The sequence below is a fragment of the Catharus ustulatus genome, chromosome 15 (genome assembly GCF_009819885.2).
Source record: "Catharus ustulatus isolate bCatUst1 chromosome 15, bCatUst1.pri.v2, whole genome shotgun sequence".
Lineage (NCBI taxonomy): Eukaryota > Metazoa > Chordata > Aves > Passeriformes > Turdidae > Catharus > Catharus ustulatus.
In genome coordinates, this window is record NC_046235.1 from 7,833,118 (window position 1) to 7,860,697 (window position 27,580).

The following is a 27,580-nucleotide window of genomic DNA, read 5'->3' on the forward strand; positions in this document are numbered from 1 at the left end:
AGCAGCTTGCCAACACACAACATCCTCTCTTGATAGCAGAAGGATCTGGAGAACAAATGGAACTTACTCAAGTCTGGAACAGAAAACTGGGGCTGTACAGAAAACTGGAACAACGCCTTTCAGAGGTTTCACATGAAAACCAGTAATACAGAAATTAATGATCAACTACATTCAAGGTGAATCATAATCAAGAGATGAAAAAACTTCTAGGACTTCCAGTAACCAGAGAGATCAATATAACCTGGCTTGGCTTTGGAGCTGGTGCAACACCAGCAGGAAGCTGTTTGCTCAATTCTGACTCAGAAGGAAGAAATATTTTCACTGCAATTCTTATTGCAACATTTCGATTTCATCAGAGTTTCTTGCCCAAGTACTAACTTGAGTCTGGTTAACTTGTCACTACATCATGAGGCAAATAGGAGTTTTCATTTTAAATAATTAATTTAAATCTTTTTGTGCTTTCCTTTTTTCACCTGCCCTTAAGCCCAGGCCACACAGAAAAGAACTGCTATGGTTTGCATACATGTCATTAGCTCTTCTGGAAATTACCCCTCATCTGTGCTGACATACTTATGTGTCAGAGAAAGAAGGATCAAAAGGGAAAGGGTATCTGGGTGGGAGAGGAAGGTTTGGGGTCTATCGGGGAGAAGGATCAGGATGAGGGACAATCCAGGTACATTGCACTTCACTTGCTTATGTCTATGTATGATCCTTCTGACTACAAAATCATAGGTTTACTTAGCTTGAGAAAATGGGGGTTGGCTGGTTGTTTAATAGTAATCCATGTTATGGTCATGAAAACAAACAACAGATAGAGCATATAAAAGACAAATACTGTCTGTACTGAGGCTTGTAGTAATCTTTTGTTGACATCTGGGACGCAGAGCTCTGCCCATTACCTTTGAGCTTCCTGGCAACTCCCAAGGTTATAAAGTGATTCTGAAACTCCTGGAGTGACCTGGGAAAATTGTGTGTATATTCACAGCTTTACCACTGCTCTGTGTTAAAGCAGACACACTTCATGAGAGCAGAGAGTTACTGACAGGGAGATGGTCTAAACAGGGCCTCCAGGCATCTGCTGACAGGAAGAACAAAACATTCAGGATGCTTTTGGCATACGTGAGGTGCAGCTGCCCCAGCAGGCTGTAGGACCTGGTGCAGCTGAGTCAGGATGATCGCTGTCCCTGCGTAGGTGGAACTTGGAGTGGAAGAGGCAGCTCTGGGCTTTGGACATCTCAACTCTTCTCTCCACCATTTAGGAGTTCATTTGGACTATGTAACTCTTCTAACTTTGTTGGTTTTCAACTTGAAACTACTTTTTGAAAGAAAAGCAAGATGTCAAGGAAAATTGTTCCAGGCTGCTTCTCTACAAAGGTATGGAAAAAACATTTTTTCAAGGAAACCTGCTGCCCATGTGGTGCTCCAGAGACAGAAATCCAAAATGAGGAGCTGGAGAAGAGAGGAATAGTAAGGAAAAGAAAGAAGAAAACTGAAAATAAACGAGTGATCATCTCCAATTTGCCCTTTGGAAGCAAGAGGTGGAAGGAAAATCCAAACAGACACTATGACTCCAATGAAATTAAGACCACAAAATACACCATCTTAACTTTCCTCCCTAAAAATATCTATGAGCAGTTTCACCGCTTTGCCAATATTTATTTTGTGTTCATTGCACTGCTGAATTTTGTGCCAGTGGTGAATGCATTCCAGCCAGAGGTGTCTCTGATCCCAATTTGTGTTATAATGGCCATTACAGCCATTAAAGATGCTTGGGAGGACTTTCGGCGATATAAATTAGACAAAGAAATCAATCATATGGGATGCTACATTTACAGCAGGTAAGATTTGTATTGCTTTTATTACCAAAAACACTGGTTCAAGAGCTTTCATCAATGATGAGGCTTCTTGTTTAAAAAAAATTAATAAATAACTGCTGAAAAATCACATTCACTAGGTGAAAAAGGGAAAATTCATGGCCACTGTATATCACCAGGAATTTGTTCTCATACAGGGAAAGGTTTTCTTAAAAAAAAATTTTTAAGCATTTTTGTACTGGGAAATTAAGTTTGAGTTTCATTACATTGGTGTGTCTATCAGCCACTTAGACATGCAATGCACAGAAAATAGGTGCTTAAAGAGCTATAAGCAGCTGAATTTCTAAGATATTTTCAACAGGGTTTAATTCTATCAAAATAAGGTAGCACAGAACAAGATCTGTCATGGGACTTGTTTGCATTCTTAGATGCCAAGAAATTACTTGAAAACTTGGGCCTTTGAATTACATTTTATTTTACTCTTTATTGTTGACTGGCTTTTAGGTATCTTTTCTTTCTTGGGCAGTATGTAAAATGAACTTGTAAAACACAGTCTAGAAATGAAAGATAGTAATATATGCCTCTGTTTAGTCATCTCTAAATGAATCAACTGCATGTGTCTGCGCTCACTTCATAGTGTTTCACTTCTTGATTTTAGGACATTCAGAAGATTGAAAATTATGTTTTATTGTATCAAAACTGTTCTCTCAGCAAAGTAGCAAATTACTTCTCCCTGATAAAATATCACATTTGGGAGTCAGAAATGCAAAACTTTCCATCTCCGTGAATGTGTCTGTCATCCCTCTAATCAACACTGCTTTATAAAACATGTGGTTCATGAGTAAGATCTTACAGAACTCTGGCTTTTATTACATGGGGCTGTCATTTCTGTTTGTTTCTCCTGCATGTGTTTGTCAGTTTTTTATTTTTATGTTCTGCTGGTTAAACAGGAAAGCAATAGGCTTGCTCGTTTAGGGGCTAAACTTAGGCCCACATATAGATAATGATTTTAAAAAGCAGACATTAAAAAAACTGCTCTCCTCTCCTTGTCAGCTTTTAAATAAAAGCTGGCATTTTACAATTTTTTTAATATTGTGGATTTAAGATCTCTTCCGTGGTGAAGAAAGTCAATAATTGTAGTTCTTTGGGTAGGGTGGCAAACTGCCTTTTCTGCCTATTTTTGAAATTTCATTCTGGTTGAATGTTCTAGCTTTTCCAGTGTTGCTTAGCCTATAAGGCAATGGATTATTTGTTAATACTTGTTAAAGCCAGTATGGGACAGAATATGTGGGGCAATAGGTGCAAATTAATAAATCTGCAGAGGGATCTTACTTATTTCCTTTTACACACAAAAACCATGTCAGTTTAGATCTGAAAGCCTTTTACCATGGGAACATGAGAAGTAGGGAATACAATAGAAGTTGTTTTGTATAAGGGAAAAACATCCACCGTGGAATTACAACATATATTCAGATCCAGATTCAAGATTGTTATGAAGAAACATGAGACAGACCTGCATTAAAATTGATAATTCCATCCCATTAAAAAGATTTTGATCTATGAACCAGTCTTGTCTACGATCTTGTCTTTCACCAGTTTTATGGCCCAAAAGGGTGGTGTAAGAGAAAGGAAAATGAGAAGGGCTTCAGACTACAACATTCATTCTGTGTGGAAAAATAGTGGATAATAACAATTGCCATCAGATCATTCACTACAGCTTATTATATTATGAATAATTTCAATCAGGCTTCTCTAGTGCTTTGGGAAGCTGATATTTCTTGTTCTTCTTGCTAGCTGTAAAGTCATGGAATAGCATGATGTCTTCAAATTTTCTTCCATATATATTTTCTTCCATGAATAATGAAAACAGGTAATTGTCTTAACATAAGCGAAAGCCTTTTTGGGGTAGTGCAAATTTTGTTAGTCTTGTGGCAGCAATAAGTTGTTTCTAATAGAACAACTGATCTTCCATCCTAGATGAAATATTATGTTTTAAGAGGTAATCTTGAAGTGTATGTTGTCTTTATGTCTCTGGTGCCTGTTCCAAAAGAAATACAAAGGCAAACCAAACTTTCCTAGATACTGAATGTTCTCCAAAACTTTCTTGAAGACCAGGGGAAATGCAGTAACTTGCCTTCTTTCAACATGGAGCAGGGGAAATTGAAATTAAATAGGCTGGCCTGTAAACATATTTATTCTAATTTCCTTTTCACAGAGATCAGCTGAAATGGGAAATCTAGTCTGCTGGTCAAATTAAAAAAAAAAGGCACTTTCAGTAGTGTATTTAAAGAATGTTTAATTGAAAAAATGAGAAACAATTAATATGCATTAAAGTGTCCTGGGGAGATGCAATAACCTAGATGTTTGATCGAGGAGTTTGTACTTTTGGAACTGAAACTTTGGAATCATACTCTGTAGACAAAATGCTGTGCTGTTGGAACAAATCATGCAACACCAAAAGGAGAAAACAAAAACTTGAATTGCAGATGGCACAGACCGATGTTTAAATGCCTGCTTTCTCGTGGTGTTCTTTAAAATATACTTTGTCTACTTTAAAATTCTTCAAGTAAGGCAGACTTCCATTACTACAAAATGCCAAAGCATTTTCTATGATATGACTTTACTATCCCTCTTTAACTGCATTTAAATTTCTCAAGTCACCTGATTTCATGGGACCATAATTAGTTAGACTCCATTCATAACAGTTAATTATAATCTTCAGATATGTCGGATTTTTATCATATTCATTTTGTTGCATCCAGATGTGGGTGAGGGTCTCTGATGATGCAGAGTGCCCAGGCAAGTGCAAAGACAAGCAGCTTTATTGCAAAAACCAGGCCTTTTAAAGCAGTTAAGCCTTTATAAATTACATAGTTTTAAAGTGTAGCAAACATAATTCAGCAAACCACCATACACCACAATGTGAGCACGCAGTAGTTATATAACTTGTTTTCTACCTCTAACTCAGCTGAGTCACTTTCCCGCGGTCGTTTTCTACTTAGCCAAAGTAGCAGGCCTGAGATATGATTTTGAAAGGCCCTTATTTTATAAGGCTTTACCTATATGCAACACCCAGAGATCTTTTAGTCAAGGCTGGCACAGATTGTTCTTTTCACCTTTGATTTTCATCATGATTATTTTTCTCTTAAACTCTCTTCAATTTGTCATTAATTTACTAACAGGGGCCAGCACTGAATCTGGTACACAAACCTGAAAGTGAATGTCAATGTAATAGTTGTCAAAAACTATTATTCAAATTTCTTGAAGTTTGATGATGTTCAAGGAACTAATTGATATGTAGTTATTATATAGCTTGGCTGTGCTATACCCCAAGGGTTATAGCAAATTCTGTAAATACTCCATCGTATCCAGACAGGGTTTTGCATCAATTTCACGATCTTGGAAGATTAAACCTACTTTTTCCTCAGTGTTTTAGCGGACACTAAGATACAAATGCAAGGGCTATGCATAGTTCAGTATGGCACAGCAACAGCCACAAAAACATTAACATTATTTAAGCTATTCATATTTCTTAATTTTAAGAACCTGAATTCAGATATCTGAGACAGAGACTCAGAGAAGCCTTGTTTATATGCCTTGAATCATCCTGTGGACCTTTTGGAGAAGTAGGTAAGCCAACAGGCATCCTAAATGAGGTGGCCTGATTACTCTTTCCATAGAAAGTTCCTCTGTAATGCTTTCAGGCCTTGTGGTTTTCAGATAGTTCCTACAAGTATCCATCTCCTCCTCCTCTGTAAGTCCACTGATGTCTGTGGTACGAAAAATTTAGGCTGGCCTTCACTCTGACTCTTGATTCTTTGTCTGCTTACTGTAAGGTTTTAGAATATTTAAAGATTTTTGCATCATCACTAATTCTGGGTTAGCCCTACTGCAGAGGTATAGAAAGAAGGAAAAAAAAGTTCTCATGACTGTTAAAGGAAATCAGAACTGCCAACAGCTGAAAAACTTAAAGTGGCTAAATCTGGACCCACTGTTTTGAAAGAGAATTAAAATTTTTCAGTTGATTGTGACATTGTAATTCTGTTCTGCAATTTTCTTTCCAACAGCAATGGAGATTTGCTTGCCTACAGGTGACCGTACATACAGGGTACTTTAAGTTTTCTGTGGGAAGCTGGGCAGCAAAGGCAAAGACTGCCTTTCTCTTTGAACCTCCTTTATATGCTCTGTTCAGCTGGACTTCTGAATGGAGGAGAGATCCTACTTCCCGTGGATGTTCCCCATGTCTGGGATAGTGCCTGGGACTGGCCAGGGATGCAGTGACCAGCAGAGGTATGGGGCATCTGGAAGAAAGCAGAGAAAAGGGTAGGGGACATGCGTGAAAACAGGAATTGACCTACTGTCAAATCTCAAAGTTTAAAGAAAAACAGTTTTTCTCTGGGCTCAGAAATATCATATTCAAGTCATTCAGCCCAAGGTGAACCTGAAAATTTGTAAAGTAGAAAGCAGGATGAATCCCAAAGAAAGAGGAAAAATCCCATTCTGCCAAGGGCACAGACAGCAGAAAGATTTCTTTCTAACACTTTAAAGTGTTGGTCAGCAGCACTGAGTTTTCACATGTTAAAGAGCCTTTTCTTCCTGATTTATTATTTTTGTTTTCTGACAGAGCATAACTTCATAGACTAGGAGCCTGCTGAAGGCTTTAGTGGGTTCATTTTATACACAAAAAAAAGGTCTAAAGCCCGTGTCCCACTTGAAACCTCACCACAGGCAAAATTGCAATCAGTTTTCTTGGGCACAGCAATATCAAGGCTTCTACACCTCAGTGGTACCTCTCCTGAACAGTGCAGGAATCTCTTCAGTTGGAGGCTGAAGACCTAAATAAGTTCATTCCTGTGACAGCCACAAAGCATGTACTTGAATTGGTTGTAAGTTACTGTCCCTCTGCCTAACATCATGAATGTGTTGTTCTCTGGCAATGGGCATCCCCTGCTCTTTGATCCCTGTAATTTTTGTCTGTACTTCATGAACTATGGAAATTTTGTACCTAGTTTAGCTGTGGATACCTGAATTAGCAGTGAGTTTGACTGAAGGCACAAACAGTGCCTTCTGCTTGAGGCATTCTTCAACCTCCCAGCGGCCTGAGAAAATGTCCTTAACCAATAGAACACTCGGGTGTGTTAGGTCACCATGACACTGCTTGAAACCAGTTGTACTAATATCATGAAGAAATTAAAACACGTTGTGTGGGATATGATGATTGCACTGTGAAGAGTTATGAGACATGCTGAACTGATTAAAGGCAAACCAACTCTCAGCTGGTCCAGGCAGCACCACTTGAAAGTGGAACAGCAATGAGGTAGTAATCGTTGTCAGTCAGGGTGTATTGCTACAGTGAGGATCCTTGGTCTCTGAGAAAGAAAATCCATAAAATACCACTGGTTGGTGTATTGCTTTAACAGAGCTTTCTTCAAGATCTATTACCTGCCAAGGCATTTAAAGCTGCTTCACAGAAAAAGTGCAATGGCTTAGCAGAAAGCAGCAGGAGCTACTGACCAAATAAAGAGACCTGCAGAATTATGGCCTCATGGCATTAAGATGCATTCTAAATGTCTGAACTTTTAAAATACCGTTAAAACCTTGAGAGTGGCAGGTTTCTACCATGTGACCTCAAGAGCTACATGATCATATAAGGATATGACTATCAAAAAAGCTGATGTAGGCTGTGCTTTCCAAAAATTTCACAAGTTAATTAGAGTCCCTAGAAACAAATTATAATGATTAGGAGACATTAACTGAGTGACCTTGAAATTATCTGTTCATTCCAGCTGGTGCCAGGAAGAATTGTAACAATAGTCTTTTGTTCAAGGCAGTAAAAAAAAAAACAAAAAACCAAAACCAAAAACATTTCCCTAAATACAAGAATCTACAATTTTAAAAATTAACCTAATAAAGTCTAAGCAGCATGCCCTTTATGTCTATTCTATTTTATTTCTTCAAAGGTGAGTTAAAAAAATCCAAAACCATTTATATGAACAAATAAAATATTTATTAAGTTCTGGTACTAACTTAAAGTTTATGTAAGCTTCAATTGGTTACAGAAGTTGAGTATAGGCTTGTATCGTTGACAAAATAAGTTACTTGTTATGATGCTATAGGCAGTTTAAGCCCATAAGAATATAGGATCTGTTATTAGCATTGAGGAATTTGGAATGCCAGTATGATATAAGTGTTGGTACTTTATTACACTTTAGAAAAATTTCGTTCAAGTCATTTTTAAAAGGTGCTTTTACTGTCTTAACATAGTAACTCTCAAATCCTTAACTTTAACTCTTAAATCCTGAGAGTTTGGTGCTGTGGGGAAAGGCTGGGTACAGAACTGGCCACTGCTAAATGACATTGTTCGTGCTGCTGGGCTGACGTGCTCGCACGCAAAACTCCTCCTGCTCTGGGATGGGATTGTGCCAGGAGCCAATGACAAATTCACAAGCACACTATGGCACCTTCCCATGACCGTATCTGCAGCTCAAGAACGTTATCAGCCAATTGTGCTGTACTCTGACCTATGGGCAGTTTTCAGAATCAGTTCCTGTCCTATGTAGTGCCTTCCTTGAGTCCTAAAACCGCTCTTTTCTTTTTCTGTTATGTGGCAGTAGCTCCTAATGGTGAGGTCACGGACATAAAGTGATATTTGAAAATATTTTTGCGGGGTTTGCATGTAAAAGCTGGTATAATCTTCGATAGCATAAAACTGTGCAAGCTATTTTTTTGCAAAAATAGACTGTGAAGGTAAGCAGCTGTGTGATTCAACCTGTTGCCCATGTAGAACCGGGATTCCAGAATACTGGTGTTTATTATAAAATTCGTAGTGCTTAAAGGAGACTATTTTTAAATATAGCATTCTAGCAAATTTGCATACAACAAAATATATATATATGTAGGTTTCTCTACTGATGACATTGCTATCTTTTTCTAGGTGCCATGACCTGGTGAAAATTAGGGGGGGTATAGTGTGGAGCAAACAATATCTTTATTTTGAACTGCAAAGGATCCCAAGATGGAGCTTGCAATAGTTCCAGGGAACAAGATTCACTGGACTAATTGTCTGATAAAATGTTTCTGGATGACAAAGATTTCTGAAAACAATCTAGGAGACACATATGCAGTGGAGTGGACATGAAAAATTACTTTTATTTAATCTTTTCTATATAGCAAAACAATAAATTTTATTTCCTTCCATTCACCATGTATTTTGATCCAGTTTTTGTTTGAAATTTATCTTTATTGAATCCAAGAAAGTGAAATCAAATTGTTGACACAGTCAATAATTTATTCAAGTTTACCCATGATCTCCAAATGCATCAGGAATCCAGATTCCCACCTATTGAAAATCACCATATCTTGTTTATTTTATTGGTTCAATACATTTACCCTTTTTGTATGTTTCTTGTCAGACCATCTTGGGTGTATTAAGTTCCTCTGTTTATTTAGCAACCAGAGTTCGTGCTATTAACTTTAATCAATGAACAGAAAATGGGCAGTGTTCCCAGTTACAGGGAATGCTGTAAGGAAACTGCTTTATCTGAAAAATCTTGTTAGACAACTAGGACAATGCTGCCATGGGGTACACCAGTTTCATCATGAAGTACTTATCTTCCTCTCATCCACTGGCAATTCCCTACAAAGTTGTAGAAAAGCTTTGTACTATTTTAAATATTTTAAATTATTAATCATATAATAGAATAAAATTTTTAATCTTACAGGTCCTGATGAAGAGTTCTATTCAGGAGCATATAATGTATATTCTTTGAATACTCATTGGGATAGAGTGACATTTCATGCAGGTTTGGGATTCTAGCAATCCTTGAACTGTAGTCTTTGTGCTAAGTATGGATTTTCTTCTGATCTGAAAGAGGTCATTTGGCTTTTCTGACTCACTGTCTCCTCTGCAATTAGTGATTGGGTAGAACCTTAAAGCTTTACATGTAATGTAGGTTTCATTTCTTGTGTTATTGAAAAAAAATTTACAAATCCATTATTTTTGTGGATTATTTGGGCTAATCTGGTTTCTTTCAGCTGATGTGGAACACAGAAATATGCTCTGTAAACTTCTGAATTGTGCAAGAGTTGACATACACAGAGGTAGGATTGCCCTGCAAAAGCAACAGTAAACATTATATGCAAAATATAAATGGCATTCAAATGTCTAGGATGGCAAGACATCTACTTCCTCTAAGCTGATCTTGTACTCTTTCATTCATGTTTTAAACAAACAGATTAAGAGGTCCTAGTCAAAAGATGATTGTCACATGAAGGATTGGTACTCACACAGTTGATTTGTTATATTAACTTAGTGTCTGCTTTGTAGAGGATGAAATACTTAGCATGCACTTGCTAAAATACTTTTCAAATAGAAATATAGCTAGATTTTTTTACAATACATAGCAACATATAATTAACTTACAACAAACCTCCGTTCTTCAATTGGTTTTCTTGGGTTGCAATGCAGGATGTAACCAAAAGTATGTTCTATCACCATCTGTTAGAACCAGGTGGGGTAGTGTTCTTTATCTTTTCCATGACCCATCCTCCCTCCAGGGAGGTATCTTCTGTTAATGGGCCATTGAGTCCCACATTTATGCATGAATGATAAAATTATATCCTCCCATTGGGAGATGCCCCACCCAGGGGGAGGAGCCAAGCATTCCCTACCTAGATAAAATCTGAGATTTGGAACATCACAGTCAGCCTTTTCCGCTGGGCTCCCAGAGGAAGACCAGGCCCATCTTCATAACCACTGGCCCTTCAGAGGAAAACTACACCCTTCTCCAGGATCATTGCTTCAACAGAACCACATCTGTCACTCCAGGCTGACTGTAGCCACCCCTTAATCGGACTGCTACCAACACGCTGACCAACAGGGTGTCAGGTTGCATTCTGACTCTGTCAGTGGGTTTTTTTTGTATTACTGAATTTTTATTTTAATTTTTCTAGGAAAGAACTGTTATTCCTATTCCCGTATCTTTGCCTGAGAGCTCCTTAATTTCGAAATTATAATAATTTGGAGGGAGGGGGTTTACATTTTCCATTTCAAGAGAGGCTCCTGCCTTCCTTAGCAGACACCTGTCTTTCAAACCATGACAGTGTTCTTTTATGTCAGTTATTGTGCAAAAGAAAAAGGACATGTGGGTAAGAAGAATAATTAAAAATTCAGGAAAGAAAAATTATTGAAAGATGAAAAAATATTGCTACAACCCTATCATTTAGTAAGTGTTCAAAAAGCAGCAGTAAAGGGATCCAAATAACTAGGTAGGGGGGTTCTTTATTAATGAAAAGTGAATACCACTGGGAAATGGGCAGAATTTAACTTCTTGTATAACCTGTACAGGTAATTGTTAGTTGATGTTGTGTGGATAAGGGCGTAAACCAAGTATGAGGGTTTGCCTGGCAGCATTGTGGCTGGCTCTGCTTTGAAGAAAGACAGGAAAGTAGGTTATCAGGATGCAGCCCTTGGCCTGGCTGTGAAGCGCTGCTTGGATGTATGCTTTGAACTGTAGCAAAACACTTTATCTCTTCTATCACCGCTCCCCTTCTCATGATACAAACACTTCAGTGAAAGATAGTATTCTCCATGCAATAGATGAGGATGATTAAAAAGTTACCCAAAAATAAGACTCTGAGTCATTACAAAAGGACTTTTATTGTCTGAGCATTTTTCCTCTCAAATAGCAAGACATAAGGTAATTTCACGACTATAAGGCGCACCGGATTATAAGGCACACTTCCGGGTGTCAGCAAATTTTCAAGCATTTGCCGATATATAAGGCGCACCGGACTATAAGGTACACTTTGTTTTTGCAGCGAGGATCCGTCGCCGGCTCCCCCCACGCAGTTGCTGGCTGTGGTCCCACCTCCACCCGGAAGCCGTGGCCCTGCAGGCCTGCCTCCACCTGGCTGCCACGCCACCGCGGGTTTCCCCCGCGGCTCGCTGCTCACACTTCCTGGTTGGCAAATTTCCGAACTTTGTCCATATATAAGGTGTACCAGACTATAAGGCGCACTTCTGGGTTCGGGCCAAAATTTTAGTCAAAAGGGTGCGCCTTATAGTCGTGAAATTACTGTAATTCATTTATTTGTACTGAAAAAATTATTTCCCCTCAAGGAATTAGAGGAACTAAGCAATTGTTGCAGTTCATTTTTCCCATTAACTAATTTTAAAGTTTATTGTGTAGTTTCTGGTCTGCTTAGATATTAAGGGCTGTTGAAGGATTAATTACTGAAAATGCAATGTCAAAAAAAGGCTGCTATTTGCTGAATTTAGCTCCTTGATGAAATAGTAATTTCTTTTCCTTGGACCCCATAGGCTGTTTCTCTTTTACTTTTTTTTAAATATTTTGTATTAATTTAGAAGCTCTTTGTTTCTCACTTTAACTTTGCCATTAAACTTGGCCTCTGGCTGTATTTTATTTTTGCTTAATACTAAGGAATCATTTGTCAGCTCTTCTACCTTTTGAAGTTTTTTCTGCACACTAAGCTCAAGATTTGTAACTGCATCTTGTGAATTACAAACCAGAAAGACCTGAAGCAAGTGTGGCTGAGGTATCAGTTGGCTTCTTTCAGGATCCATATGCTGATGTTGGAAAGTATCTAGGAAACAGTCACAGCCAAAAACAATAATCTAAATTTCTTCAATAAGATACTTGAAAATGCCTCTGTTAGTCTGAATTGCCTTCTACATTTTGCTGTGCAGATTATAGGACTAGTGTTAGAATGAAAGAGAACTGCTGTAAATTTTTTAATCCATGTAAAGATTTATTTTGAATGTGACATATGGTGAAGTGGTGCTATGGACATGTCTGAATCATTAATTTCTAGCTTCTGTGCTGTGTCCTTTTAAAAAAAGGCAGTGTGCCCCCATCTCCTATTTTCTCTTTTTGAATCCCCAAGACCCAGCAGTCCTGCCTTCCTAATGTTACTCATCACTCATTATATGCTTTTAATATAAACAGGGAGGAACATGCTTATGTGGAGAAGTGCTGGAAAGATGTCAGAGTGGGAGACTTTGTGCAGCTGCAGTGTAACGAGATCATCCCAGCAGATATCCTGCTGCTCTACTCCTCTGATCAGAACGGGATCTGCCACCTGGAGACTGCCAACCTTGATGGGGAGACCAACCTCAAACAGCGCCAGGTTGTGATGGGGTTCAGCAGCCAGGTCAGTCTGTGAAAATGCAGCCCATGGGCACACTTGTCTCCAGCTATGGCTATTGTGCCACAACAAAGCTACTACACCTAGGGATTTATTTCAGCATGGCAATTTGAAGAAAGCTTGTGATCCCACTGCCAAAGCATCCGTGGGTTTCCTTATGGATTCTGTCTCCGTTGTGGCTGACACACCACACTCACTTCATAGACTGGCGGAGGTGTGGTAGTTCAATTGGGAGCTAAGGCACACTGGGTTGGAAAAATTTAAAGAATGGAATCCTGTGTAGGAGTACATTGAGCAGTTTAAAACTTGAGGTAAATTAATTTTTTCAATAAAAAAAGTTATATGTTTGACATCAGTTTCTGATTGATTTTGAATTCTTAAAATCACCGTTTCTTTTTCATAGACAGTATTGATTTCTTTTTACAATTTAGTGCTGTATTCGTGTGGCTCATGTTGGATAAACCTGAAGTAAACTAGAAAATATGACTTAGAGAGAGTTTTTACATTGTCAAGTATCTTTAAAAACACAGCAGGACAGTTTTTCAAATAACTCAGAGCAAGTTTAAGGAGTGGTAGCATGTGAGGAGGAGAACTTTGTTCCATTGGAATCACTCCAGCAGACAAGAAATAAAACCTCATAGATAATTCTAGGAATTACATTAATTTATTTGGCAATTAGTACCAATACCACTAGGAAGATCTTTTGGGGTTACTGATGTGTGGGACACAGCTGCCAGGAGCAACCAGACATTAAATAAAAGCACACCACTTCCGTGGCCAGTTGAGATCGAGTGTAATACTACAGTGTTATTTGCTTGTTGTTTAAATGGAAATCACTTTGCAAAGACAATTAAAGGCTTTATCATATTGTGGATGCCATAGCACATAGCACATAGCACAGGCCTTTTCCAGTGCCTTCTAGTGACAATTAGGAAGAGATTTTGTTCCTGAGAACACTGGAAATTTCAATACGTAGAGAATTAGCAGAAAAACAGTGAACTGGTGTCTTGGGGTGACTTTATGATGCTTGTATCACCAGATCATCTGTTGGTGTTGAATATTGAGTTCTGCAGCTTTAAGACTGGTTCCAGGAGTGAGCAGGAAGAGAAAGAGGTGCAGAGTTTGTTATCAGACTGCTCTTGCTCCCCCGCATCCTTCACACAGACTGTGTTGTCTGCAGTGGATGGCGGGAGAGAACTTCTCTTTGCTTTTAGGTAGTTTTTCTGGCTAGCTGAGGCAAAAAAGAGTCCCCTCGACTGGTTTTTTTTCCCTTTTTCTTGAACTTGTTCGAACCTTGTCTGGACTGAACACTCAGGGGAGCACTGAGAGCTCCACCTGTGGCCACCAGGCCTGGCCTGGGCCGTGGCATTTCCCAGCACCAGAGGGACTGAGAGCAGACTGAGCCAAGATGCAACCCATGAAAGGGACTCTTCTGAGTGTGTCACCTCTTCAGAGCAGCGAGAGGTTTTGTTGTTTGGTATTGTTCATTTTTGTGCTGTGTTTTGTCAGTTAAATAAACAGGGTTTTTTTCCACTGCTCTCTGAAAAAATATTTCCTCCTGAACCAGCTGAGGACCTCCATTCAGAGATTTCCTCTCAAATTTGCCCTAAACCAGGACAACTGGCTACTTAACATTTTTTAAATGCTGCATTTTTGTCACGTAGTTCTAATTTACATGTTAGGTTTTCTATCTATTTTTCCATTAAGAGGAGAACAGGGTGCTCTACCCTTACACAAAATGCAAACTTTTGCTGCAGTTGTTTGTAATGTGAGGAGGTCTTCCATTATATCAGAAAATATCCATGTGCTAAATTATGCTCCAGACTGCCCATTAATGGTGATTTTCTTTAGACTTTGAGTTGTTATTGAGATAAAATGTATGCCTAGGAATGTCTATAGTTAAGAACTCCTGTTACATTAACAGAGTGGAATGCAGTTCTGGTCATGGTGACAGCCAGTGCTCAGGAAGGTCAGAGCTGACAAAACCACCTGTATCACCCTGCTATTGTGGTGTGTTTGCATAAACAGTTGGATTAGAAAAACCCAGTATATGTAGTATCGCACATGCAGGTTTTATTGCGCCAACTTCTTCCTTGTTCTTTGAGCTTTGCTTAGTCCTGTGATTTATGTACTGCATAAAACCACCTCAGATGTTAATTCTGTCTATAAAGTGACTCTTTATAGGAGGAAATACATATGAACTGGGAGTTCTTCATTTTAAGATGCAAGAAAGGTGGAGAGAGACTATTTCCAAGAGCATGGAAGGACAGGACAAGGAGAATGGCTTCAAACTGAGAGAGAGGAGGTTTAGATGAGATATTAGGAAGAAATTCTTCCCTTTGACGAGGGTGATGCCCTGGTACAGGTTGTCCAGAGCAGTTTTGGATGCCCTATCCCAGGAAGTGTCCAAGGCCAGGTTAAACTGGGCTCTGAATCAACCTGGTCTAGTGGAAGGTGTCCCTGCCCATGGGAGGGTTTTTAAAAGATGATCGTTAAGGTCCTTTCCAACCCAAACCATTCTGTGATTCTGTGATATGCTTAGGAATACTGAATACAACTCTCTGTAAAAGACTGAGAGAAACGATTTTTTTTTTCCTTTTATGACATTTTCTAACTTGAATTTTCAAACATAAAATTCTTGTCATCAAATGAGAAAAAAATCTGAGACAAGAAACATTCTTCTGTACTCCTTTCTATCTAGAAGCCTAATAGTTTTCTTTTTTAGCAATGAACATTCCAGATGACTTTTTTAGCTTCCTGTTCTCCTATTGTACAAATACTTCCAGCAAAACCAAATATGAACTGATTTTCCTGTTGAGTTCATGAAGTTGAACAAGATTCAGCAGAGGTGAAAATTCTCTCTTAACAGACATTCTAAAAGTATTCAGCCAGATGGGTCAGAAGGTATGAAAAATGCCCTTATATTCCTGAAGCTTTTATATTTTCTCCACCAATTTGTTATCATATTCTCTACTTTTTTGTACTTATACATATGTATATGTTAGAAAAAAGAATATATGTATCATTTATGAAAAGAATAAAAAGAGAGAGAAAATAATGTAAAAATTAAAGCACAGTGCTTGCTTTAGAAAAAGTTAGGGAGGCCCAGTAGCAGATTTGATTTCCAGATTTACTAACAGAAGATTTTGTATTAAATTAGCTCCAGTTCTTTTAAAAATTCTGTGGCACAGCAATAATTATTATCTTTCACATGTCTCATATTCCATTTCTCTTAGATTAGATTTTCTTAATCAAAAATCAAAGTTCTCTGAGTTTTTCAGTTAAGACTAAATCACCACTTGACAGGTCAATTACCTCTCATTCTGTCTGCTTTCTGCACTGCTTCATGCAGCCCAAACCCCAAGCTGTTTCCCTGAACACTGGGGAACTCCAGTAAAATTGAATGACTCAGTTCAACTCCAAACTCTGAGTGAGCCCTTAGCCTGAAAAGCTTTGTTTCATTTTGTCTCTCCTGGCAGTGTTGTTTTATTCTACTGCCTTCCCTCTTCTGGATTTTTTCGTCCATTTTAGGGTTGGGTGGTGGAAGTTTTATGCTGTTAGTCCTGCTTTTCATTTTCTTTGATTACAATACATTCATTCAAATAAGTGGTCTCTTTATGATTATACCATCCTGGACAGTAACACAAATCTTCTAGCATAATCAAAATTCTTGTTAAATCCTGAAATTATTTTCATTTGACCTTGCTCTTGGTTGACTACTGTTTTTCTTTTATAAGTAATCTGAATATTTCATAGAACCATAGAATTCCAAAATGCTCTGGGCAGCCTGTGCCAGGTCTTCACCACCCTCACAGGGAAGAATTTCTTCCTAATATTTAATCTAAGTCCACTATCTTTGTTTTACTCACTTTAAATGAAAACAGATGTTTTCACTAATTGGCATCTGTGATGCCTTGTCCAATACACAGCATCTTTTTCATTTAACCAGTTGTTATTCCAAGAGGAGGAAATATTCAGCCCTTCTGAAGCTTTGCTTCAGGCTGAATGAGCTAAAAAGTCTGTCTCTCCTTCTAGGGCAAGTGCTCCAGCTCTGGTGATCTAAATTAAGCTTTTCTTAGTGTTTAGCATTTCAAATACTCATTGGATTTGACACTCATTCTCGGTGTGTTTTCTCTTGTAGGATACCATGTATGAACCAGAATTTTTCCAAAACACCATCATCTGCGAAATGCCAAACAATGATCTCAATAAATTCAAAGGTTATATGTAAGTACTTGTTCTTCATAAATACATTTTGGATCTGTGCTTTGATGTTACTCTTGAAGGAACTGGATGGAAGTAACATATTTTGAGAAAATTGATAGTTGTCACTATTACGTATTCCTAGATTCAGAAGTCAATATAAAATGTAGACTTGGACTCCATTTTGTGGCAAGGTAGAACCAAGGCTTGGCATTACATTTGCAGTTGTTTCATACAAACTATTTTCACAAAGCTTCAGCTCTCCTCAAAACTTAGACATAAGCTCATTTACATTTGATCTGATGATTGTAGGTGTAGAAGAAGGAATTACAGGCAACCTCACCCCTGATAAGTCACAGTTGTACTAATACCAAAGAGGAACAGTCTTGCCCTTAATGGGTCCTAGCTGTGACTAATAACGATAAGCATGATAAAAGAGATGGATTGGGCAGTTAGGGGTACCTTGGTGGAAGAGGATCTGGAGGAGGCAGAGGAGCCCTGAGGAAGGAGGAACGATCCAGAAAGACACAAAGAAGAATGAAACAAGAGAGGGAGTTGCTGCAATAAAAGATCTCTATGTGTTCAGTCTGGGCATAATGGAGTTGGAGCCTGCAGTCAGAGTCTGCAAACCAATACTTGCAGTCATAGCCCAGGAGGAAATAGCCAGCAGTCAGACTCTGCAGTTGGACCCTACAATAGTAGGGTTGGACCCTACAATAGTCAAAGTCAGGATGGCTAATCAGTAAAAAAGAATAAACCAGTACCCTTTTCATGTAGTTGAATGAGAGTCTGTTGTGTCTTGGCTCATTTCTACCCCTGAGGAGAGGTCTGCTGAAACAGATGACTAGACTAACCTAAGCTAGATTTTAGATAAATCCCTCCAATTGTTTAAAGGTATCCAGTTGCATGGCTCTAATTTCTTCACAATTACAGCCACAGGGGGAAAGTATCCAAGACCTAATAAACAATCCAGAGTTTTGTCTTATTAGCAAGGTAGAAAAAGCAAACATACATGCAAAATACTATTGAACCAGTTCACTAGACTACCAAAAAAGTAGTTTTTGGTTTTTGGTTTTTTTGTCTTTCTCCATTGAATAATTCTGGCACAGCCGTAACAGCAAATTCAGCGGATTTAACCCCATTTATGAATTATGAGGCAAATTTCTATGTCATGGCTCATGTCTTAAAATTCTCTTACCCTCCCAACACAAACCAGCCTTTCCCAAGCACCTCTTCAGCTTATTCCTACGGCAGAGAATTGTCCAAAATGTCTACTGCCCCAGACCAAATGCCTGCCTCATTATTATGCAAATAATTTAACCACATGAATGTGCCCGTATCTTCATCCATGCCCTAGCTCTGTAAAGTTTACAGTAGCTAAACTAGGAGTTAATGGCTCTGCAAGAAGCAGTGAGAATGTACCTGGAGGAGCTGCAAATGGCTGACTCTCTGACAGAGTAAACCAGACAGTTCTCTCCCATTAGCCCAGACTGTATCTAATCTGGTTTTGAGGCTGTGCTCTGTAAGAATGGTGCCTCTAATAGCAATACTATTTCTCCTCTGCTGCAATATCTTACAAGGAAAAAGAAGTCAAGTTTGTATTGATTGCTGACTGTGGTTGTTGGCTTCAGGGACCACTGGGTTTAATCTAAATTGAAGAAATCCCTCCAATTAGCAAAGAGCACTGAGATTATAGAAATGCAGGAGATATGTCACAAGAAACACACTCACAAGTACACACCCTAAGGACCCAGGACAGGCTTCAAAATATTCAACTCTCAACTGAAAGTCTGCAACAGAAATCTCTTTGGTGAATGCTTACTATCCGACTTTCTTGATGGAACATAGAATTAGCTGCCTTTCTCTCCTCTCTTCAGGGATAGAAGAAAAAATATCTTGGGGAAAATTACTTGCTGAGAGGTAGTAGAGTTTCTGTCTTTGGTCTACTGAGATTCAAGTTATTTTGTAAATACAAATTACTTGGAGCAGGCTATCTTTTTCTCCAAGAGCCCTTAATAAATTATTGAGGCTCTATTGCTTTGCTATAAAATAGCAGGAGTACTCTGTTAAAAATGATAAGAAATAACTTAGTGACATCCATCTGACATGTCAGAAAATTCTGTTCAAGGGGCTGCAAGAAGGCTTCTATTAAATGAGTTCCCCAAGGCTCAATTTAGAGTCCATGAAAAAAAGATTTCTATCATTGTTTTTAAAATTCCACCAGCTGTAAGTTGTTGGTACCTACACCTTTTCCCTTGTCTAGTTTATGTAATTGTGTGCAGCTGCACTTAGACGTAGGACTGTACTTAGCTCTGATATAACACCTAGCTTTGCCCTTCATCTGAGAGATGAGACTATTTGCTAGTAAATGAAATGCAAAATACCAAATAGAAAGTAGTAAGAGATGATTATTCTAGGAAAAACAAGTCTTTTCCCCTACCCTGATCTTTACATAATAAAACAACATAAAATATCTGAAATAGAATCAGCTTTGGTAAAGATCTCACGGGGAGCCTATCAGTGTAAAATAAAAGCTGTGGGTTGGGGTAGGTGTGTGTCATTAATTTTCAGAGGCAAGTTGCCTGCTGGATGGAGCACTGACTTATGGTTTTCACCAGTTCTGCAAGCTGAAGGATCTGGTATGTGATGGGGCATCTGTAGTCAGAATGAAAAGTCTTCTATCCAGGATGAGAATAAGGAAATGGTTTTGCATTAGATGGCATTTAGAAAGGGGCATCCACAGAAGTTTTCTCCGTGAGAACTTCCTCTGTGAGTTGATGGACCAATTGGAGGCTGGTTTGGTTGTTGACAGCCTGGGAAACCATTTGGAGGGTTCGGTCTGCCTCCTGTGAATTCACATTTTGAAGTGAGCAAACCAGGGAATGGTCTCTTTTCCAGCAGGAGTGCAGGTAACAGGGCCTGGGTCTGGCCCCCCTGTTTGGGAAGCTGGCGTGTCCTGGCAGAAAGGAGGGGTGGCCACGGGCAGTGGGTGCTGCAGCTGAGCCCCAGGGGGGCTGATTGAGATCCTAGCTGTACCCACTCCCACCACCACCCTTTCCAGCGCGGGCCAGCCTCTCCCAGTATGGCCTGAGTGTCCTGAGATCCTGGCACAGCTCCAGCATGGCCTGGCCACAGCTGTTGAATCCTCCATGTGAGATTTTAAACACTCCCATGCTCAGATAAGACTTGCAGACCTTCAATCCTCCCTTGAGTGAAAGGAAAAAGAACAGAGAGGATACACCAAAGTCAGTGAAGCAGGAGTCAAGTTCCAGATGGAAGGAGAATGAGGAGATGCCGTGAATTTAGGCTGAAATTTATTTTGTAAGCTATAGGAATGGACTGTACTACACTAAAAATTCCTATAAACCATTAAGAAAGACATGGGAGATTAGAATTGATAGATCATTGAGCAAAAGCCCCTGTGTTGAGGATCCTTTGCCTTGAGGGAGGAAGGGGATCTCTGTTCCTGGGGATGAAGCGTGAACAGAGAGAAAGAGAGATAAAGAGAACTTTTGAACAGTTCATTCTTAAAAAGTAAATACCCCATGAGTTTAACATGGCCCATAAGCACAGCTTTGGGAAAGCTGTGAAGATGGGAGGAGTTCATGGAAAGTGAAGCCAAGAGAGAATTGTTTTTTCTTCTTGTGGATACTCCTTTCCCTAGAGTGAACTGAAAAAGATCATTTAAGTTGGTAACTGACTGAAGTGTTTCTCTATGTTGTTAAGGAGAAGGTGGTGTGGGAAAGGGGAGGAGGGGTGGTCTGAAGGTTTTATCCTGAATTTATTATCTCTTTACGTTGTTAATGAAGTTTTTCTTTACACCCCTTAAGTTTTTAGACCTAGTTTGCTTTTGCTCCTAATCCTATCTCCCAGCAGAAAATGAGTATATTGAAATTGGCAAATCTAAACTACTACACTAATTGATGTTTCTGCCTGGTTTCGAACTGAAACCAAGATAGCTCCTCAGCCTGAAGACTGCTTGAGAGAACTGAGATTCACAAAGACCTTTGGTGGCTGACAGAGTGAGCGAGGCTCTTGCAGGGTTTAGATGTATTCATCCGAACCTCTGCTCATCTTTCTAAAATAAATTTGCTTGTGAGAAGTTGCAATATGACTCTTGTTTTCTTTCATAAGGTGTTGAATCTGCCAGATAAGGTTCTAAGTGAAAGCCAAACTTACTTTGTATTGGCATCATGATGCATGCTGTGCAAATGGTCTTTAAAAGAAAGACTCAGACTTCTCTATAACTTTTTGCTGCAATCTTCCTTGAAACTGAGCAAAACAGGGCCTACAAAATTGCTTGATTTCAACTTGAAACAGATGTAATCACAAAAATTTTCTTTCGCACTCCATTAAAACAGAAAAATTAATTGCTCTATTTGATTATATTTCTTCTAGGGTGCAGCCAAATGATGAAAAGGTAGGTTTCAACATTGAAAACCTCTTGCTTCGTGGATGTACAATCAGAAATACTGAGGTCGCAGTAGGAATTGTTATATATGCAGGTAAGACTTTTTATTTGGGTAAACTGGGAGTTTCCCTGTAAATATATTTTTAAAAATAAGTGTAGTCTATTGCAACATCATTTGACATATTGTTTTAAAAACTGGTAGTGCACAGAAAAAGTATATAACTTTTTTTTAAGTGAAGCTATTACTTACCCATCTCCAAAGCCAACAAGTCTTGCACTTGGTCTCTGGCAAGTGGCAGTATCCTTGTGCATGTCAAATATCTTGTAAAAATATTCAGACAAGTGAATTGCTCAGGTGTATTTAACCCTCAGCTCTGGCTATACTTCTCATTCCATCTGTCATAAAATCTATTCAGCTGCCCTAAGGGAGGTCTCATTGGCTCCTCAGGGTAGAAACTGGAGCAGTGGAAGATCTAATTAGAAAAAACGTCATCTCTGAATCTCATTCATCCATTCAGTTTGTGCCAGTGCCAGCATGCAAGAGGCAGTGGGGCAGCAGCTGGACGTCACAGAAAAAGAAGCAGCAGTATAGGTTTATGCTGGCATAAACATATTGTGTCTGTGCAACCATGAACTTCATGCAGGAGACACATGGACAAAGAGAGATAGTGTTGGTGCCCAGACCAAATGCAGCAGTGTCAGGTTCAGCAGTGGGTCAATTCATCTGTTTCTCGGCATCTTTTACCTTTGGAGTGTTACCAGTGCTTTTACTCAGTAAGTGTGATTTATCATTGGATTTGCTAGCTGTGCCCTCTTTGGGATCATATATTGTATTCAGCTACCCTCTTCTTTGTAGATTAAATAAAAGGCAGTTCAAACACAAAAATTAATCCCATTAGCTATTATTATCTTTCCAGTAGAGTTATATTAACTGTTTTGTGTCTAATCAGCATCAAGGGGTTCAGGGTTGAGTCACCTAAGAGAAAGTCACACCTTTGCAAGAGTTATTTATCTTAGATTAATCTCCACAGCCCAGAACAATTTACCTGTCAATGACTATCTATTTCACTGCTACACAACTGGACTCTGAATGTCTGTAGCTCCCATATGTTTCCAAGGTAGCTTTGCAGGTCTTTCATTGCCTGTTTCTGTGAACGCCACATGCAAGGGTGGTACCCACCAGGCAGAGGATGAAAGCCAGAGTCAAACTCAGCAACCTTTTGTTTTTGAAGTAGCTACTATATAAAAATCCCTATAGGGATCATTCCTGATATAATTGAAGTAATTTATCTTCCTTTCTGCTGCTGCAGTTCCTAATTTTCTTCTGTTTAGCTCAGATTTCCCAGTGTGTTCCTTTGACCACTAGCACAGATCCTAATGTGGATCTCCGTTTATGTTGCCTAAGCTGCCAGTAGCAAAGGTTAGAGTTTTAGCTATTCCTAAGCCATGGTGGTTTTCATATGACTAGGTCTTCAAATCAATTTCCTGCAGAGTCCTTATTGTTAATGTCAGCATAAAAGGGGGTTTTTTTAATCCTAAAATTAGACTGACTTCAGTCAGTATCAGCTTCATTTCTAGGATTCTTTGACATTGATTATACTCTAGCTTTTAGTCGTGGTCTGTGACCTTTTCTGATCAAGATCAGTCACATAATAAGGTAGCACACTTTCCATTTTTATGACTCTATTACTCCTCAAACTTTCTTCTAATGGAAGCCTTTGTGAGGAGTACAGTCATCTCTTACTGAGATTGCTTCAGTTCCCATCTGACCCGTGGCTACCCAAATTGTTCTACACAAAGCAATTGCACTAAAACACAAAAACCTCATTACAGAGTGACAGCCAATATAGTTTTCTCATTGTGATTGGCACAGCAGTAAGAATTATATGTTTTTCATATACTAAAGTACCAGAAGGAAGTTTTAGATGAGCCCATCAGCATCTAGAAATAGACAAGGTACCGTTGGGGTGGTAGGTGAGGTGCAGTGTTTCACAGCATAGGAAAATGTGAGGATTAGAGGAGAAAAAAGCAATGTATTCCTCATTTCTGATTTGCTTACAAAGTGATAACTGTGTTACAAAAGTGTTCTTTTCCTGATGATCACCTGAAGTGGAAAGGAATGGTAGGACTGATATTTGGAAAGAAGCTCATCATGATTTCTTCCTGAAATAAATCTGACACTTCCTTGAGGGTTTTCTGGGAGGTATTAGAGAGCTTTGGCTTGTTTTTATTTCAATACAAAGCATTCCATTATGCCTGAAATAAAAGAAAAGTGAGGAATAAGATCCTCACAGCTGCTGGAGCAACAGAAATGCAAGCAGAAGTACCCTCCCCTTCAGTGCAGCTTGGTGGTTAAAAGATTTTGTTCATCAAAGAGAAGGCTCAGGGTTTGTTCCCAGTTCTACCTGTATGAGAGTGAACGCACATTTACTGCTTGACAAGCTATACACTGCATACCTACCTAAGTGGAACAAGAGGGTTTGTACTTATATGTGAGTTGAAAAGGCAGGAGCACTGGTAGTATAAACTGGTCCCACTGACACAGCTCTAGGTTGTGTAAATAATTATATATTTGTTAGAATAGTATGCCAGGAGCCCCAGCTCTTGAGTGAGTGTCCTGAACATAAGGCTAGAGAGTAATTTTCTCTCTAGCTCTCTTCTTAATTAATAACTGCTGATGTAAACCTGGAATTAATCCAGCAGGTGTGATTGAACTGCACCTAACTTCCAGTTTTTTGGGTTAAATAATTTCTCAAGAGAAGGCTAGAAGGTAGCTTGGAAAACAGTCCTTATCACACACATCATGCACGTACAAATGAAAGTTAAATACAAATCTGTGCGGTCTGTATTTTCAGGGGAAAGGACTACAGAAATAAACATAAAATATACCAATATAACAACAGATGGTGTCCAGATATCCCAGTTGTGGAGCCACAGTTTAGACAACATTAATGTAATTGAAAAAGTAATTTCTGCTTTTTGACTTCTTGCAGTACTCCTCTTTTTTCATTATTAGTATAGCAGCTCAATTCTAACTCACTAAATTTAAGGATTGGGTTGTTTTTTTTTTTATTTCTCATCCTACTGTTTTGTCAGCACTTTACAACCAAATTGTGAAAAGCTAAATATTATTGGTTTTCACTGACTTGCTGAATTTTATTTAACATACAAAATTTATCTAGTGGCTTTTGAATTGCTGATGAAAAATATTCAAATGTAGGTTTCAGGAATCTGTACAGCACCTAAACAATTTGTTCATAAAATGCAAAAATATAATACAATTGGTTTTTTTCTTCTCATGGATATTTGGCTTTTGATAATTTATGGAAACCTGCTGTGATTGGGACAGAAAAGTGTGTATGACAGCTGAAACCTGTGATATAATGGAGATTTTTGGTAAACCTCAATATTTAGATTCTGATGTAGTCAAATAGGAAGATGGACACAAAAAGTTCTCAATGTCAACGTTAGTCATCCTGCTCTCATTTGGGGAGAGATACATTTTAAAAAACCAAAATACAAAATATTACATAAGCATGATAATATTCATTTGTGTTTTGAAGGTCATGAAACGAAGGCCATGCTAAATAACAGCGGTTCTCGTTACAAGCGCAGCAGAATAGAGCAGCGGATTAATATGGATATTTTCATATTTGTGGGACTCCTGTTTGTGATGTGCCTTGTTGGAGCTGTAGGTATGAAGCACTGATAAAAATCTTTTTCCTAAATGGTGATTAAAATTGATGTTACAGACATGAGTGAGATCTACAGCTGAATGCTCTTGAGGTCTTTAGGCTCCTTGGTCTTTCCAATAGGCGAGTTAAAACAGTGAATCTGAGCCATTCAGATGAAGACAACATAAATGGCTATAAATGTTTCAGATAAGAGTCATCCCCACCATGGCACAATACATGTAAAGCGAGAGAAAGCCATCCTGTGATTGCATTGTAGGAATCAATATTTGTCAGCTGAGATCTTCTTTCCTTCCCAAGTGCTTCCTGAGGGGGTGTTTGCTCCATGTGCTTAAGAGCAAAAGTAAAATGATTTTGCTTTACGTTCATTTCAGTCACGTCTTCCTCTAATATGTTTGGGAGTGACACTAAACAGAAACACATAATTTAGAACCCATGAGCTGCTCATAAATAATTCATTCAGTTAGCATCCTCCATGACTTCATTCCTTCTCAAAAGCCCCTTTACATCAGGCTGTGAAATGGAATAATTGCTTACATTGGAATAGCCTGCATTTTTCTGAGGTCCTTGCAGGTAAGCATATATGACTTAGTGTAATTTAGTAACTGGGTTTTTTTAACTGACTGGAGTTTACTGGATGGGTAATCTCAAAGAGATTATCTTCACTGCGTGTAAGCACCTGCTTGCCTCCAAGCTCTGATTGCAATCTGTCCCAGGCAGGCCAGAATGAGTAGGATCTCATAATTTGGAGCAAAGGACCAAATTTTGAGTCTACTGACTTTTGAATGGGGCAATGCTTTAAAGAGATAACAGGGGCTCCCATGACCCCTTTTTCTTTTAATGGTTTTTGTTTCAGTGACAATTTGCTTAATACTACTGCTCTAATTAAGTGACAGTCAAATCAAGTTTTCCTGTGCCTGCACTGGAGGTATGTGATGTGGCACACCAGTCATCAAATGTAATACCATGGGAAGTAAGGACCATCCAAAACAGATGAATAATTGAACTGACTTACTTCTAGTATTACTGCTTCATGTTGCAGTGGGCCTTTTTGGCCACAAAATGGGATTTCAGTTTCACAGCTGAGCTCTGTGTGAGGGAGAGATTTTATTTTCCTTGTTCCCTGGCTGCTGTCATGTGGATTTAGAGACTTGCCTTTTCTGGTGTGTAGGGGCTCTTGAGTAATGAAGTCCTTCAATTTAAGGTTAAAAGAAGTCTCAGAGGAAAAAATCAGCATTTAAAAAATAATTTATCTGCTCAGGTTAAAAAAATTCATAGTCTAAGTGAAACATGTAGAAGAGTAAAGTCCAATTTCTTTCATCCATTCAAAATGTCCAGAGGCTCTACCATGCTCTTGCAACCTTGTCATGCTCATTCAACCTTGTCTGAATGTAGGTTTCTAGGAAAAAGTATCACTGGTGGATCAGTTATCAGAATCATTCTTGCACACAGTGATAAATTGGGATAAGAAGTGGCTTGTAGAGCAGAGTTGTCCATGTTCAGATGTGACTCTGGTCTGACGCAGCCAAAGAGCATTGCTCAAATAATTTTAATGTTTTAGTAGGCAGATGCTGCAAAACAATTGCTTGGTTAACTGGTGCTAATGGAAGTTTTGAGCTGGATATGTGAAGTGGACTGATGGAGGCTTTGGCATCTGGACAAAAGATGCAGTGAGGAAAACTAAGTTGTTTGGCTCTGTGGGAAGATGTTGCTCCTTGACATAAGTTTATTTCAATAAGGACAATATGGAAAGTGGCAAAACAATTTTTACAGGATGTTGTCAAGTCCTGGAACAGAGGCTTTGTTGTAGCAGTGCAATGATATCTACTTGTATTTAAAACACTGAGGAAGAAGCTGTTTGAGATATGATTTACTTGAAGGAATGTAAAGATGAGTTGCCCAGACTGAATTTAGGGGGTTTGTCAACTCTTAACTAAAACAGATTGAAATCAAGAAAGGTCAGGGAGAATAAGAAATAGTTTGTCTGTTTACAAAGGTTCTAAGGTTTATTTCTGTGAGAGGAGAGTCTTCAGCCCTGAGGATTTTTCTGGTGGGTGATGGTCTTCCAGTGGGAAAATGCAGAATGAGAAAAGATCTGTGCAAAGCTAAGAGGTATGGGAAACACCTGATGAAGCAGAGGTAAATGAAAATATCCCTGAATATTTATTTCTCACTAGCATATCAATTATGTGCATGTACTACAGAGCTCTGCAGGTACGTCGCATTCTCCAAGAGATTTGCAGCATTGCTTGGGGAGCATTTTTTTGGAAATGCTCTCTCTGTTTTATTAGCAG

The 27,580-nt window shown here is 38.8% G+C and overlaps 1 protein-coding gene across 1 annotated transcript in view; it reads left to right on the top strand.

Annotated features, from left to right (window-relative positions):
- Nucleotides 1-1,335: 1,335 nt before the first annotated feature.
- The window catches only part of ATP10B (ATPase phospholipid transporting 10B (putative)), a 47,265-nt gene continuing 21,020 nt past the window's right edge, over nucleotides 1,336-27,580 (top strand). Inside the window, exons 1-5 of the mRNA XM_033073511.1 lie at nucleotides 1,336-1,838; nucleotides 12,782-12,986; nucleotides 17,122-17,207; nucleotides 21,582-21,688; nucleotides 25,158-25,289. Of these exons, the coding sequence (XP_032929402.1) occupies nucleotides 1,336-1,838; nucleotides 12,782-12,986; nucleotides 17,122-17,207; nucleotides 21,582-21,688; nucleotides 25,158-25,289 (1,033 nt within the window). The remainder of the gene's footprint in view (nucleotides 1,839-12,781; nucleotides 12,987-17,121; nucleotides 17,208-21,581; nucleotides 21,689-25,157; nucleotides 25,290-27,580) is intronic.